The 16,617-nt window shown below is 42.2% G+C and overlaps 1 protein-coding gene across 1 annotated transcript in view; it reads left to right on the forward strand.

The window, feature by feature from the left end:
* BBS4 (Bardet-Biedl syndrome 4) overlaps positions 1–8,494 on the forward strand; it is a 25,451-nt gene extending 16,957 nt beyond the window's left edge. The window contains exons 8-15 of the mRNA XM_007461671.1: positions 2,128–2,182; positions 3,159–3,227; positions 4,195–4,347; positions 4,440–4,611; positions 6,251–6,320; positions 6,946–7,087; positions 7,637–7,838; positions 8,385–8,494. Of these exons, the coding sequence (XP_007461733.1) occupies positions 2,128–2,182; positions 3,159–3,227; positions 4,195–4,347; positions 4,440–4,611; positions 6,251–6,320; positions 6,946–7,087; positions 7,637–7,838; positions 8,385–8,494 (973 nt within the window). The remainder of the gene's footprint in view (positions 1–2,127; positions 2,183–3,158; positions 3,228–4,194; positions 4,348–4,439; positions 4,612–6,250; positions 6,321–6,945; positions 7,088–7,636; positions 7,839–8,384) is intronic.
* Positions 8,495–16,617: the final 8,123 nt, after the last annotated feature.

Consider the following 16,617-nt stretch of genomic DNA (forward strand, 5'->3'; position numbering starts at 1 on the left):
TCCCTGCTGACATTCTGTGGTTCGAAATTAGTGAGGTGGCCACATCTAGCTGCAAGGGAGGTGGGCAGATGTGCTTAGGAGGAAGGAGAGAGCAGATTTTGGAGTCAGCTGGCAGTCTGCCATTGTGGTTTTAAACTTTATAAAAGATCTTGTGTTTCAGATATTAGGTAGAGAAATCTCCTGATTGAGTAATAAAGATCTGGCCTTATTAGCCTGAGACCAATATCGTGCTTTTGAAAAATATCATTAGGGTCAGCCAAACCCCCCTTGAAAATGTAACTGACTGGCTTTCCCAGTGTGGTGTTCTGCGTTTCTTTTATAGGGACACATGCTTTCTGTCTGGGGTCTTGTGTTTAAGTGGGAGAGCTGTAGCAAAATGCTGTAGTGTCTCATTTGTTTGGTCAGTTAACTGATGCCTCGTAATGCCTCATCTGTGGTTTAAGGCCACAAAGTCTGTTACTCCTGATAATTAGACTTTGAACTAAACTTAGATTTCTGTTAATTTGTTAATTACCTTTGTCTTCTACCATGATAGTAACTTTTCTGGTTATGTTAGTCACAACACTACTTTTGGAATTTTCTTCAACCATATTTTATATCTGAAAAGACATAAAAATCCTTTGGTTTGTTAAGCTACAAAAGAGACTTCTGTCATCAAGAGGCTAAGTTTATATGGACAAGTAGGAAGGAGGCCATGTAGCGTATGTTAAAGTCTCTGGTGCTGGGTGGAAGCTTTGATCCCTGACCCCTGCATTCTGTAAGTTGGCTCTTTGAGCTTATTAGCTCACATAAATTGCATTAGCTCACACATTCTTCTAGTGGCTGGTCAAGGACTTAAGTCACTGAAATTCTCAAAGGAGAAAACAGGTCAGCTGAGCATTTGGAGCCTCACTGAGATTATAGAAACCATTGTTTATGACCCGCAGCTTTGGAGAGAGTAGTCATGTTTTGGTGGGGGGATGGACACCCACCAGAATCATGGAAGTTACTTGCTTTGGGGGAGGAAGTGATCAGGATGGGTATTTATGGCAGAAAGTGAAGGGTGAATACTCAGTTGAACTGAGTAAGCTCTGTCTGGCCAGTTCAGGCCTCCCCGGGCTGGGGCTTTGGCCCCTGTGGTTCTGGCCTCCCCACAGGTAACCAGCACCCTACCTCATTCCTTAGAAAGAGGAGACACTGTTCTTCACCTTCTGTCATTTTCACTGTTGAAGCTGTCTGGTGATCCTGTAGTCAGATCATGTGAGCTCAGTGTTGCTTTCGTTTTGTGACAAAGACAAATGTCATTGAGGGATTGGAAAGGCAGCTCATCTTTTTACTTAAGCCGGTGTTTACTCCACAAAGCCAACAGCTGATTCTTTCCTAGAGTGGGTATGTGTCTTCCTTCTTTAGTTTGGCTGTTTAGTATGGCTTTTTGTTTAATGTGGAGAGCAGAGCATTAGGGGCCTTGGGATCCTAAATTACATGGGAAATTATGCTGGCTGGCACTGAGTGCAGTGAGAATAGGAAAAAAAAAAACCTTACAAGAGGGAAAGGGCTAAAACTGTGTGTGTTCTAGACTGACTTGGTTTACAGGGCATTATTCTTGAATTCTATCAGTGTAATCAAGACAGTGGCACAAAATATTCCATAGGTTCTTTCTAAGGACTTTGGCCCTAAGAAAAGGTCCTGCGAAAGGAGTCTGGGTTCCAAGTCCTGTTCTTTTTTTTTTTTCTTTTTTTTTTGCGCTACGCGGGCCTCTCACTGTTGTGGCCTCTCACATTGTGGAGCACAGGCTCTGGACACGCAGTCTCAGCGGCAATGGCTGACGGGCCCAGCCGCTCCACAGCATGTGGGATCTTCCCGGACCAGGGCACGAACCCGTGTCCCCTGCATCGGCAGGCGGACTCTCAACCACTGCGCCACCAGGGAAGCCCCCAAGTCCCATTCTTTCTTGCTGAGCAATCCTCCCTGTAGCTAGGGTTGAGGTGACCTACTTTGGAAGGAAATTCCCAAATCCCTTTGAGAGTTCCTATGGGGAGTGGGAGGCACAGTGGTGTCTCAGGTAGTGCACAAGGGTGAGTTACTATGTGTGTATCTTAGTGTCTCTCATACACATCTTGTTTCCCTCTGAGCATCTCTGTGTTGCAGGTTCTCACCAGAAAATACAGAACTTCTCACAACTTTAGGATTACTCTACCTCCAGGTAAGAGGAATTCTTTGCTCATCCATGCGTTGACGTTAGAAGTGGTTTTGGGTTTGTGTGTGTTGTGGTTTTCCTGCATTTTTACTTTAACACAACTTACTAAAGGTCATAAGAAGGACATGAACTTTACTCTCTGCATTTGATATTCTTTGTCTGCTAAAGGAATTAACTTAATTTTCAGCATTCAAATCAGAGGCAAATAAATCTGTTTGAGCCTAGTGCAATTACAATTCTTATCCAACCAAGGCAAGAACACATACGAGAAATAACTGGGGTCAGAGGGGCTGGCATTTCGTGGTGGGAGGAGAAGCTGTGGTACCGCTAGGGCTTTGGGGCAGAGGCCATTCCTGTTGTTCCTTCTTCCCAGACACGTCCTCTAGAAAAGAGAGAAGGCAAAGCATTGTCTAGAAAAAAAAGTCTCCCCTCCCCTCCACATTCCCGAGTGTGGGTGGGATTCTCTTGGCCCCGTGGCTGTTCTGTGTCTGTCTGAGTCCCTGGGACCCAGGGATCCCTCAGGGCTTCTCCCTGCCCCACATACCGCTTGGAAGCCCCAGGTTCCCCTCTTAGCTGATCCTGCCTCCAGCCCTGCCTTTGTGGTGGCCTTTTTGTCTGTTTCAGTTTTCTTTCAAAGGAGCTTAACCCTGGGCCTTCCCAGGCTTGGGAGGCTGGCCCCAGGGAAGATGCGGGGAACCAGCCCATTTCCTGCCCAGAGGCCTTGGGTGGAACAGCACTAGTGTGGCAGAGGCTGTTCCTGGCAAACAGCTACTTTGACCTTATCAGGGGACAAATCAACAAAACAGGAGGGAAAACAAACGTGGGGATCTTAATTTCCTTTTTTAAGAATCCGGTATCTGTAGCTCTTTTTCTGTCTGAAGAACCTGGAAAAGTCAGGGTGTGTCTGATGAGGGTGTGGTTGGCCAGTCTCCTTAACTACCCTCCCCCCAATGTAATTCTCTGGCTTTTGCTTTTTCCCAAGCTTGGCATTTACCAGAAGGCATTTGAACATCTTGGAAATGCACTGACTTACGACCCCACCAACTACAAGGTACTGCAGGCTGTCAAACCCCAGAGCCTTCACACAGATGGTCCCACCACTCCTAGAGGTGATCTGGCCCTAGAAAGCATTCTGTATATCTGAGAAAGTACTTTTTCCTTAGAAAAGTTATAAATAAACGTGGCTCTCATTTGAAAATACTGTAAAGTGTCAGTGCTCTGCTTCTTATCTTCTAGAAGAGCACATTTGTTACATTGGGCCTGTTAACTTATGCAGAATGCAAAACTGTAGTGCTGGTAAAGTTTTATATGTTACTTAGGAAACTGGCAGAGCCTCTATAACTACTGTCAGGAATAAATCTGCTGAAATGACTTGATTCCTGATGAGTCTGAGATTACAACTCTTGTCCAGATACGACTTCGGGGAGATGATCATCATGTGGATATGTATCACTGAGGGAGATGCAGCAAAACTGGCTGTTAACAGTAGACTCAGTCCTATCTTGGAAGTCGTATTAGCCTGATTTAGCACCCCACCTTACCCTTTTCCTTAGAGACATGAAAAGCTTGACCAGTGAAACCTAAGGCTGACTCACCCTCTGCCCTGTGGCAGAAGGAGCTGCACCTTAGTGGCCAAAGACAGGTGCACCTGAGTTGTCTAGAGCACCTGGTGTACCAAGTAGGGGCTGTAGGGAACAGGTTGAAGGTGCTTTTTACTTACAGGGGCCTGATACTCTGAAACAGTGACTTCCCTGGCCACCAGTAGGAAGGAAATAAGCTGGGTAAAGTCAGTGACTTTTCTGTATTATGCCGAAGAGAGCCAGTGTGGGGTGCAGGAGTGTTCTTCATGAGCGTTTGTTCCAGTAGCTTGGATATAGTATGTAGGTCCCTGGAAGAAGCTTTTCAGTCCCACCAGTGCTGATGGGCCTGCTGAGTGTCTACACTCAGGAAGGCTGCTTCACTGCAACAGCCTTTTGGGAATGACTGAATTACCAACTTTCCACATCCCATGTTTTCAGGCCATCTTGGCAGCAGGCAGCATGATGCAGACCCATGGGGACTTTGATGTTGCCCTCACCAAATACAGAATTGTAGCTTGTGCTGTTCCAGAAAGTCCTCCACTCTGGAATAACATTGGAATGTGTTTCTTTGGCAAGAAGAAATACGTGGCAGTGAGTGTCTCCTCATTTTCTTGGTTTGTGTTCAGTTACTGGTTCTGTCAGCTTGCCCCAGCCTCTCACCGAGTGCCTGCTCTCTCCTCCAGGCTATCAGCTGCCTGAAACGAGCCAACTACTTGGCACCCTTCGATTGGAAGATTCTGTATAATTTGGGCCTTGTCCACTTGACTATGCAGCAGTATGCATCAGCCTTCCATTTTCTCAGTGCAGCCATCAACTTCCAGCCAAAGATGGGGGAGCTCTACATGCTCTTGGCTGGTAAGAGACATTTGTGTGAAGAACCCCTTTCGCAGTCTGTACTCAGGGAAAAATGAATTAGAATCATAGGAGGCCAGTGGTTAAATGTCCCACAGAAGCCATTCCCTTGCAGATCCCATAGGAATCTGGATTACTGTCCTAGAGTTTGAAGAAATATGAAAGAAAAAGATGACAAAGCACCTTGTTGCTTCTCACTTAGGGGAATTTCACTCAGAGACCAGCAGGTTCAGTCAGGTTTGCCTCTAGTTCATCTTTTAACAGTCGTTTTCCCATGACAGTTCATATATTGAATCCAGCCAAGCTCCAGTTATCATCAGATGTTAAGATCTTGGGCTTTAGGTAGGGTCCTGCCTCTACTACTTACTAGCTATATCTCATAGGGTTGATGAAAGGATTACATGATTAGACACAGTGAACGTTAACTACTGGTTTTGTTGTCATTATATAATTAGTCTATTGTTGTTGTTGCTGTACAGTATAAAAGTACTGACTAAATATTCTTTATGGAGGATACTTCTCCTTATACTGAAGTTAAGAAATGTATACCTAAAAGCAGTTTCCATGTTCTCTTTGACAGTAGTCTTCAGGTGTCTTTTTGGGTTTTTGTTTGTTTGTTTGTTTGTTTTGGTCATTACTGTGAGGTTCTGATTTATAAGAGAAAGGATGCAAAAACAAATTGAGTGGTGGTTACTTGGGGGCTGTCTGAATACAAAGAGAGCCCAGTCATAATGGGATACGGGAATGTAAACAAATAGCTGTACCGTATGGCATAAGCAGCAATTCTAACTTCGCAAAGTAGAGGTGATCTTCACACTGAGTTGTGAAAAGATAAGCTGGAATTCAGTAGTACAGAATGGCTGAGAAGTCCCTGAGTAAAGGCATGCAGCCATGAAACTGCAAGAGGTACCAGGCCATCAGTGGGCAATACTGTTGTAGAACGTGGTGGGAGATGAGTCAGGAGAGGTGGTCTGGCGTCAGAGTATGGAGGACCATTGAGTACAGCACAGGGACTGTACACTTGGCCCCAGAGGCTCTGTTTTTCCCAGCTGTGTTCCTGGATCTCCTCTCGTGTCTGGTAGAAGTAGATGAACAGCTGGGGAGGTGGAGCGGGCAGGGCTTCCAGAGCAGCTCTGCTGCTGTTTGTGTTATAGGTCAGGCTTTCAGAAAATACTGATTTAAAAAGGGAGAGTGTTCTGTTGCTAAACAGAAGTTTAAAGGTACGGTTATGGGTGCTGGAGAGCAGTGAGCATGTGAGTATTCCTGAGTAGGCCAGTGACGCGGTCAGATTTGTCTCAGTCAGCGAGATACCTGGCAGCCTGTGCTGTGGCAAGCGGGACAGTGCCCTTGGGGAACAAAACGGAAGGCCTGACACGACTAAACCAGGGCAGTGTCACCAAAGAAGCTGTAAAAAATGGAATTCGTGGAACCCGGCCGCTGACTAACTGTGGAGAGGGGACCGTTGAACAAGAGGATACCTGGAATCCAAGCTGAGTGGCTGCGCAGATGGCGGTGCCAGGAGCTGGGCGGGCACAGCAGGAGTTAGTTAGGTTTGGCGGCTGAATGAACTGCCGTCTTGAAACATTGCCTGTGTTTTCTCCGCTGGGCTCTTCAGCCACTGCACTCACTTTGTTCGTTGCAGTGGCTCTGACCAATCTGGAGGACACAGAGAATGCCAGGAGAGCCTACGCAGAAGCAGTCCGCCTGGATAAGTAAGCCGCCCTGTCGGGAACACCGCTGGGAGGGCTGGGCGCCGCAGAGCCGCGAGGTGGCGCCACGGCCCCGGCGTTGCCAAGCCCGCCCAGCTGCTCGCTGCCCGTGCCTCTGTGCACAGAGGGCCTCTGTGCTGCAGGACGTGGCTCCTGAGCACAAAGTGGCTCAGCAGGACCCGATGCTGACTCTTTCTGAGAAAACGTTTCCAGCCCTTAGTAGTCAGGAGGCCAGAGAAAGTGAGAGCTGGCAGTGGGCTTGGGCTGTTGATAGCTGTGGGCTCGCTGGAATGTCACATGGGACTCTGGGCTCAGTTTAATTTAAGATGACTTGACTCTCCTGGGATTTATTCCACTGGCCTCTGTTAGGCAGCAGGGTAGGGACCTGTTTTTTGTCTCTTTTGAGGGCTGAGATGTCAGGCTTGGTCCCAGTACCTGCTCTGCTGGTTGGGCAGTTAATTCCCTGATTCTTCTCCAAAGATCCACACAACACGTGTGTGCCCCACCTTGCTGTGGAGTGGAGCTGTCTGTACTTAGCCAGTTTTATTTTTGTGCAGTGAGAAGTATCTCTAAATGACCATGTGTTGCAGAGCCCCAGCTCCATAAGAATCGCTGTCTGTTTGCACAGGTGTAACCCTTTGGTAAACCTGAACTATGCTGTGCTGCTGTACAACCAGGGAGAGGAGAGGGGCGCCCTGGCCCAGTACCAGGAGATGGAGAAGAAAGTCAACCTACTCAAGGACAGCAGCTCTCTGGAATTTGACCCGGAGGTAAGCCTTAGCTCCTAGGAGTCATAAGCAAGCTGTCACGAGACTTGAATCAAGCCCAAATAACCCAAATATAAAGTATTATATAGGCTCATGCCTGTTTTGGCTTAGACATTCCTAGTGGCATGAATCCTTCAATTAAGAACAGCTTGAGAAGAAACTTTCCTGGACGAAAATAAGAGGAAATTCAGGCTTACTGAGTTATATCTATTACTGATAGACCTCAGCTCAAATGAGTTGTATTATGTCTCTTTGTAGCTTCCTCCCATTCTCCTCACATACGAAAGGCAGGAATTTAGTCCAACAATGCACCAAACTTGAATTGTTGGGTCTGAGAGCCTTTAAAGAACTCCCTTGCCATCCACTCAGGGCAATGTGGTCTCTGCTGTTTGAGAATGATTTCTTTGCAGTAAGTGTTTCTTCCCTCAAATGCTAGTAAAGCAGACACTATTTCAGCTAATCTCCACCTGCCTGCTGAAGACCTGGGATGAGGCTTGTCTCTGCCGGTCAAACCTGTGACTCTTTTTTTTTTCCTTCCCACTTGGGCACAAGATGGTGGAGATGGCCCAGAAGTTGGGAGCTGCTCTCCAGGTCGGGGAGGCACTGGTCTGGACTAAGCCAGTTAAAGATCCCAAATCAAAGCAGCGGACCACTTCAACCAGTAAAGCCGCCAGTTTCCAGCAGCCTCTGGGTTCTAATCAAGCTCTAGGACAGGCAATGTCTTCAGCAGCCGCATATAGGAAGCTCCCCTCAGGTAGGAAGCTACACACAGCTATATGAAGACCTATGGGTACAAGCCACATGTGCCTGCAAAGAGATTACAGCTTGGAATGAGGCTTATGCTTTTCAGACTCAGGACACATCCAACGTAGTGCTGCCTAGAAGGGGAAAAAAGCCCAAGGGTGGCCAAACTGTCACTTGTTTCCTTAAGGCAATTTGTGTAAAAGGTAACAGCTACTGGCAGGCTTAGCTGGATGTCAGTACACTGGGTCTTTACAATATTCAGGTTAGAAATACATTGCAGCACCTTTCGTTATGTAGTCTCACTTTAATTCTCACTGCCTTATCATAAGTCAGCATGGTGCAGGTAATTAAACATTTCTTTTATAAGGTCATTGAAGGCAGACTTGACTGTTGCTTTATTTCTTCAGTTATGGTCTTCCTTCACAGCTGCCCAGATATGCCACAGTCCCACTAGTCTCAGAAAATATGGGGTTTCTTCTTGAAACTTGACGGTGAAAATACTGATTTCTTCTGGAACTATGGAACTGAGAATTCAAGCTGTTTGTTTTGTTACTAGGTGTCGGAGGAACATCCCAGCTCACAAAGCCACCATGTCTTCCTCTGGAGCCAGAGCCCACTGTGGAAGCACAACCAACTGAAGCATCAGCACAAATAAGAGAAAAATAGGTGTAGGATGAGCCGAGAGTTGGGGTTTCTTTGGCGAGGATGTTCCAGATTAGGAAAGGTCCTGTGACACAGGCAGCACGGAGGCCAGCACGTTCCCTGGGCATCATGAGCTGGAACACAGAACGTGTTACGATGATCACGAGGAGCCTGAGGCCTGCCTAGCCCCTGCTGCCCCATCAGCCGGGAACGAGCGAGAAGATGGCCCAGACAGGTTCCCGAAGAATTGAGAGCAAGGCTTCGGCTCTATGTATGTGGTTCCAAGAGCCAGCAGGGCATGTGATGCTATCTGTGTTGGAAAGGACTTCCTCTCTTGGCTGGCTGACCCCTTCCTTTGTGGAAGGAAAGTCTGAGACCTCTGCGCAGCAGTCCTGTCATGACAAAGCCTTGTCTTAGCTGAGCTGATCCTTGGGCTGTGTGGTATATCAGCCACTGAAGCAAACACAAATCTCTGATGAATAATCCAGCTCTAATAGTCTAAAAGAAAAAAAAAATGATGAAACAAGCTCTTTAAATTGAGGCCCAGCCTACTGAGTGAGTATCCCAGCTGCACTTGCCCAAGAGCATCCAGAACAAGTCCCTATATCTTGTTCTTGAGAGGTCAGAGTGTAGAGCCAGATCATGTCAGTATGAAAAGAAGTAAAGGGCTGGTCTGGTATCAGCACCAAGGATTTAACAAGGAAGAGCTGCATAACTGAGGAATTTTTATTTGACAATCAATGATACCACTGACCAGCTGTTATCAATACATTATCTATAGATACTTTTCAGAATAAAGATTATGTATCATCCCTTTGGGGAAAGTTATTCAGGTATAAAAATGAGGGATCACAAAAAAAAACTTTGTAAAAGAAACTTGTACCTGCCCAGTCTTTGGGGCTTGTGGATTTGCAGTCTCTCATTCACTCTGTTGAGAAAGGAGCTATTCTAATTCCTAGTATAGGAGTTGCTCATGTCATCACAAGAAAATTACATGACAATTAGAAAAATGAGACCAAGTACACAGTTACAGATACAGACATGGTTTTAGATGGCTCAAATTAGAGGCAAGAAAGCGGAAGTATGAACTAGCAATGGGAAAAGTGTTCTTCTTACTGAATAATATTATTAGTACAAAACGAAGTAAACTTTTGGAGTATGATTACAATGATCATTTTGTTCTTAAGGAAAAATCTCTGTTGTCTGATAATAGAGGGTAGCTCACAATGGACCAATCCTCCCACAGACCACAAATATAAACCAGTGGGTAAATGTAAAATACTATCTTGGTTTAATTTTAAAAAAATACACATAACTGTTCCAAGTAAAAATTATAACATTATATGTGAGGTTTAATACGTATAACTAAAGGACAAGGGGGTATATGGAAACTTATGGTTCAAAGGTTTTTATATTTCACATGATATGGTACAAAACTAATCCTAAATAGTTTGTGAAAAGTTAAGGCTGTATTATAATCCCTAGAGTAACCATTAAAAAGATGCAAAGAAGCACAGCTATTGGGTTGGCCAAAAAGTTTTTTTTTTTCTTTCTGTAAGATGGCTCTAGTAGCCCTTAGCTGCCCTTAACTTCATTCAAAACAATTTTGTTAGACTGTATTGTGACAGCTGTCGTCTTGGCGCACACGTAAAAAAAACTTACCAAAATTGGTGACTTTTCTGTGTAGCCATTTTAATATAGAAGACGGAAGAAAAAAAGCATTTTTTGGCCTATTATGCTTGTTATTTTGAGAAAGGTAAAAACACAACTGAAATGCAAAAAAAAGGTTTGTGCAGAGTATGGAGAATGTGCTGTGACTGATCAAACGTCAAAAGTGGTTTGCAAAGTTTCGTGCTGGAGATTTCTTGCTGGAGGATGCTCCGTGGTTGGGTAGACCAGTTGAAGTTGATAGTGAACAAATTGAGACATTCACTGAGAACAATCAACATTATACCACGTGGAGACAGCCGACATACTCAAAATATCCAAAATCAGGCATTGAAAATCATTTGCACCAGCTTGGTTATGTTCATCGCTTTGATGTTTGGGTTCCATGTAAATTAAGTGAAAAAACCTTCTTGACCGTATTTCTGCATGCAATTCTCTATGTAAACATAATGAAAACGTTCCGCTTTTAAAACAAATCGTGACAGGGCGATGAACAGTGGATACTGTACAATAATGTGGAATGGAAGAGACCGTGGGGCAAGCGAAATGAACCACCACCAACCACAACAAAGGCTGGTCTTCATCCAAAGAAGGTGATGTTGTGTATATGGTGGGATTGGAAGGGAGTCCTCTATTATGAGCTCCTTCTGGAAAACCAAGCGATTAATTCCAAGTACTGCTCCCAATTAGACCAACTGAAAGCAGCACTCAAACGAAGAGTGTCTAGAATTAGTCAACAGAAAATGCATAATCTTCCATCAGGATTAATGCAAGACCGTGTGTTTCTTTGATGACCAGGCAAAAAGTGTTATAGCTTGGCTGGGAAGTTCTGATTCATCCACTGTGTTCACCAGACATTGCACCTTCGGATTTCCATTTACTCTGGTCTTTACAAAATTCTCTTAATGGAAGAAATTTCAATTCCCTGAAAGACTGTAAAAGGCACCTGGAACAGTTCTTTACTCAAAAAGATAAAAAGTTTTGGGAAGATGGAATTATGAACTTGCCTGAAAAATGGCAGAAGGTAGTGGAAGAAAACGGTGACTACGTTGTTCAATAAAGTTCTTGGTGAAAATGAAAAATGCATCTTTTTACTTAAAAACCAAAGGAAATTTTTGGCCAACCCAATAAAAAGACAGTAGAGAGGGGGGTAGAAAAACAGATGGAACAAGGAGAAAATAAATAGCAAAATGTTAAATGTAAATCTAGTCATGTCAATAACTACATTAAAATGTAATTAGACTTAAAAATGTAAGTGGACTAAACATGTCAGTTAAAAAGCACAGAGGGGCTTCCCTGGTGGCGCAGTGGTTGAGAGTCCACCTGCCAATGCAGGGGACACGGGTTCGTGCCCCGGTCCGGGAGGAGCCCACATGCCGTGGAGCGGCTAGGCCTGTGAGCCATGGCCGCTGAGCCTGCGTGTCCGGAGCCTGTGCTCTGCAACGGGAGAGCCCACAACACTGAGAGGCCCGCGTACCGCAAAAACAAAACAAAACAAAACACAGAAAGGATAAAAAAGCCTAGTACTATATTAATGTTAGATAAAGTAGACTTCAAAACAAGGGGTGTTACCAGAAATAAAGGGGGGCATTTCATAATGATAAACAGTCAATTCAGTAGAAAATCATAAATATGTATGCAACTAACATTACTTCACAGTACATCAAGTAAAAATTGATAGAATTAAATCTACGATCATAGTTGGTTAGCACTTTTTCTTTCAGCAATTGATAGAATTAGACAAAAAGTGTAAAAGAACATATTGGCCAGCTTGTCAATTTCTGTTGACATTTATAGAACACTACAAGCAGTAACTGTAGAAAATACATTCTTTGCAAGTGCACATAATACATTTAGCAAGACAGACCGAATACTGGGCCATAAAATAAGTCTCAAAAGTCAACAGATTGAAATTTCCACAATATGTTCTCTATACACAATGAAATTGTATTAGAAATTAATAATATCTAGAAAACCTACATATTTGGAAATTAAACACACATACTTGTAATAAGGAAGAAATCAAAAGAGAAATTAGAAAATATTTTGAACTGAATAATGAAAACAAAATTTGTAGGGTTAAGAGCCTTGCTTATAAGGAAACAGAGCTATAAATGCTTCTATTAGAACAAATGAAAGGTAGAAAATCACTGATAAAGGTTTCTACCTTAAGCTAAAAATAGAGCAAAATAAACCCAAAGTACAGAAAATATTAAAGAAAAATCTAAGAAGCCAAAAGTTCTATGAAAAAACACACAGGCACAAAAATTGACAAATCCCTAGCTAAACTGATGAAGGGAAAAAAGAGAAAAATTACCAATATCAGGAATGAAAGAGGGGATATAGCATTACAGGTCCTGTATGACACAGAAAAGATAAAGGAATGTTATGAAAAATTTTATGACAGTAAAACAACTTGGATGCATTATACAAAATCTTTGAAAAATGCAACATACCCAAACTGAAACAAGATGAAATGTAAAGGCTTCACAGGTCCGATCAAAGGAATTGAATCTATAAATCAAAAACTACCCTAAGCAAACTCTTGGCTCAGATGATTTCACCAGTGAATTCTATTAAATCCAGTCTTACAAAAATTTTTTAAAAACAGGATCATTATGCCATGAAGAAAATGAAAATCAATCTACAGATAGAGAATATATTCAAGGAGAATATATTCACAAGATACACCTGACAAAGGACTTATATCCAGAAAATATAAAAAACTCCTACAACTCAATAATAAAAAAATAACCCAAACAACAACATACACAAACCAAATGAAAAAAAATGGGCAAAAAATTTGGACACCTCACAAAGATACATGAATGGCCAGTAAGCATGTGACAATGTGCTCATTGTCCATCATCAAGGAAACACAAAATAAAACCACAATGAAATACCACTATGTACACATCAAAATGGCTAAAATTAAACACTGACAACTCTAAATACTGGCAAGAACAAGAAGCAACCAGAACTGTCATACATCATTGGTGGGAGTGTAAAATGAGCCATCCGCTTTGGACAAAGGTCACTTATCTCATGATATACATTCACCCCAGCAATTCTACTCCCATGTATTACCCAAGAGGAAGGAAAATGCCCACACAGACTTGTTGATGACATTATTCATAAAAGCCCCAAAGGGAAACATTGTATTCACAGTGGAATACTATTTAGCCACAAAAGGCAACAAACTACATGCAACAACATAATCTGAAAAACATTATGCTGAAAGAAAAGGGTTTTTACAGCTACAGTAATTAAAGCAGTATGGTACTGGCACAAAAACGTAAATATAGATCAATGGACCAGGATAGAAGGCCCAGAAATAAACCCATGCAACTTATGGTCAATTAATCTACCACAAAGGAGGCAAGAATATACAATGGAGAAAAGACAGTCTCTTCGATAAGTGGTGCTGGGAAAACTGGACAGCTACATGTGGAAGAGTGAAATTAGAACATTCTCTAACACAAAAATAAAATGGATTAAAGACCTAAATGTAAGACTGGATACTATAAAACTCCTAGAGGAAAACATAAGCAGAGCACTTCTTCGACATAAACTGCAGCAATATCTTTTTGGATCTGTCTCCTAGAGTAATGGAAATACAAACAAAAATAAACAAATGGGACCTAATTAAAAGCTTCCGCACAGCAAAGGAAACCACAAACAAAACGAAAAGACAACCTACAGAATGGAAGAAAGTATTTGCAAACGATGCAACTTACAAGGGGTTAATTTCTAAAATATACAAACATAACAGCTCAATATCAAAAAAAAAAAAACCCAAACGACCCAATCAAAAACTGGGCAGATGATCTAAAATGACATTTTCCCAAACAAGACATACAGATGGCCAAAAGGCATGTGAAAAGATGCTCAACATCACTAATTAGAGAAATTCAAATCAAAACTACAATGAGGTATTACCTCACAACAGTCAGAATGGCCAACATCAAAAAGTCTACAAATAACAAATGCTGGAGAGGGTGTGGAGAAAAGGGAACCCTCTTGCACTGCTGGTGGGAAAGTAAATTGATACAGCCACTATGGAGAACAGTATGGAGTTTCCTTAAAAAACTAAAAGTAGAGCTACCATATGATCCTGCAATCCCACTCCTGGGCATATATCCAGAGAAAACCATAATTCGAAAAGGTACATGCACCTCAGTGTTCATTGTAGCATGATTTACAATAGCCAAGATATGGAGGCAACCTAAATGTCCATCGACAGATGAATGGATAATGAAGATGTGGTACATATACACAATGGAATATTACTCAGCCATTAAAAAACGAAATAATGCTATTTGCAGCAACATGGATGGACCTGGAGATTACCATACTAAGTGAAACAAGCCAGACAAAGACAAATATACGATACTGCTTATATGGGGAATCTAAAAAAATGATACAAATGAACTTATTTACAAAACAGAAAGACTCACAGACATAGAAAACAAACTTATGGTTATCAAAGGGGAAGAGGGGGGAGATAAATTAGGAGTTTGGGATTAAAATATACACACTACTAAATATAAAATAGATAACAAGGACCTACTGTATAGCACAGGGAACTCTACTCAGTATTCTGTAATAACCTATAATGGAAGAGAATATCACTCTGCTGTATACCTGAAACGAACACAACATTGTAAATCAACTATATTTCAACAAAAATTTTTTTAAAAATCAGTGAGGAGACATAAAAAAATAAAACTGAAGAAAAGAGCTTTATACAAAAGGACTAAATACTGTATGATTCCATTTCTATTAAGTTCCAGAACAGGCAAAACTAATTTATGGTGAAAAAGATTATAATGGGTGCTTCATGGGGCTGGGGTTGAGAGTGAGGCTGAGAATAACTTGGAAGTAGCCTGAGGGACCTATCTGAGATGATGGAAGCATTCTGTATCTGGATAGGCACTTGGGTTAGATAGGTATATACTTTTCTCAAAACTTACCAAATGGACTTAAAATTTGTAGTTTCACTGTTTGAAAATCTTTACCTAAAGAGCAAAAAATAAAATGTTAAATTATCATTGTGGTAGCTTTTCAATGATTTTCAGTAGTCCTAAAGAGACCCAGAAAATTGCCTGTTCAGTTCAGTAACTGACAATTATTAAACTTTTATATACATGCCACATACTGTGCTAATACTTTGCTCCGCGTTCCTCTTTAATGGTCCTACGAAGGTAAGGACCATTATTAGCCGTTTTACAAATGAGAAAAAATGAGGCTCAGGAAAGGTAACTTGTCCAATGTCATACAATACTCACCACCTCAAACCCTGCACAGAATTTGAATTTCTTCTGCTGATGAATAATTACCTCTGCCCCACTCAAACTTGACAGAGTAAGAGAATAAAATGCAAACTAAATCTGCGCGATAAATATTACTGATTTTTGGCTGAATTCTTATCTCCTGACAGTGTTTTGTGTGCTGCAGCTTTTCCCTGGGTGTTAAATCAATTTCAAGGGAATGCAAGAGTGAGTGTTAGAACATTTTTAGGAAGGATCATTTTTCACCAGGCACCCTTTCCAGTATAGGGGATTTTCAAGCTTTTCTTCTTCATAGAAAATCATACATGGAGATCTCTGTAAAATATAGTTCAAAGCAAAGGGGCCTGAAGCTCCACCTCTTGTTTCTCCTGCCTTTCCAACTCACTTCTGGCTCCACCTGTCTGTCCTGGGTGATACAGCCCAGTTAATCTTACTTCCAAAGCTTAGCCTTCTCAACAAGGTGGGACGTTCACAGAGGGATGCATGTATATTCATATCTACACACACACATTCAGGATTACAGAAAGTTTTATAAAACAATACTTAATTATCTCCATAATGTACGATGCATTTTGATACTTTCTATAAACACCAAGTTGATTTAGTAATGATTAATCGTTCAAAACCCACCTTTTGAAAAACACTGCTCTGAGGTACATGCTGCCCACGTCTCCTGAACGCCTTCCTCAACATCACTAGTGAAAACTGGAGAAATGTTGAGAATATGCTAAGGACAGGGGCTGCCTGTAAGAAAAAGGTCACATGGAGAACACTGCTGCTTAGGTCTAGAACGTAAGTGATGAGTTATTCTAACTCTTCTTGGGAAAACAGAAATCTCTTCTCACTTAAGCTTTTCTAAAAATAGACTAGAAAGTAGTTTAATTATTTTTAATTGAGCTTCAAGGCAGACTGATGAGGTAGCAGCCAGAGATTTTAATAAGCTACTTGCTTTGAACTTCAAGCTGCATAATTCTCTAGGCTTAAGTTGTCTTTGAAGGAGTAATCAAGCCTTTCCTTCTCATGCAAGGCAGGGGGGAAGGTCAAGAATGGAGAACTTGAGGTAGCTTTGAGATTCCAGAAGCTGCTGTGAGCCCAGCGTGAATGATTACCTGTGGCCTAAGCTGGCCTGCCACCAGCTGACACGTGTCTATACTGTTCTTTGAACATCCTGAGAAGGCTCGCCACACT

The sequence above is a fragment of the Lipotes vexillifer genome, unplaced genomic scaffold (assembly GCF_000442215.2).
Source record: "Lipotes vexillifer unplaced genomic scaffold, Lipotes_vexillifer_v1.1 scaffold962, whole genome shotgun sequence".
Classification (NCBI taxonomy): Eukaryota; Metazoa; Chordata; class Mammalia; order Artiodactyla; family Lipotidae; genus Lipotes; species Lipotes vexillifer.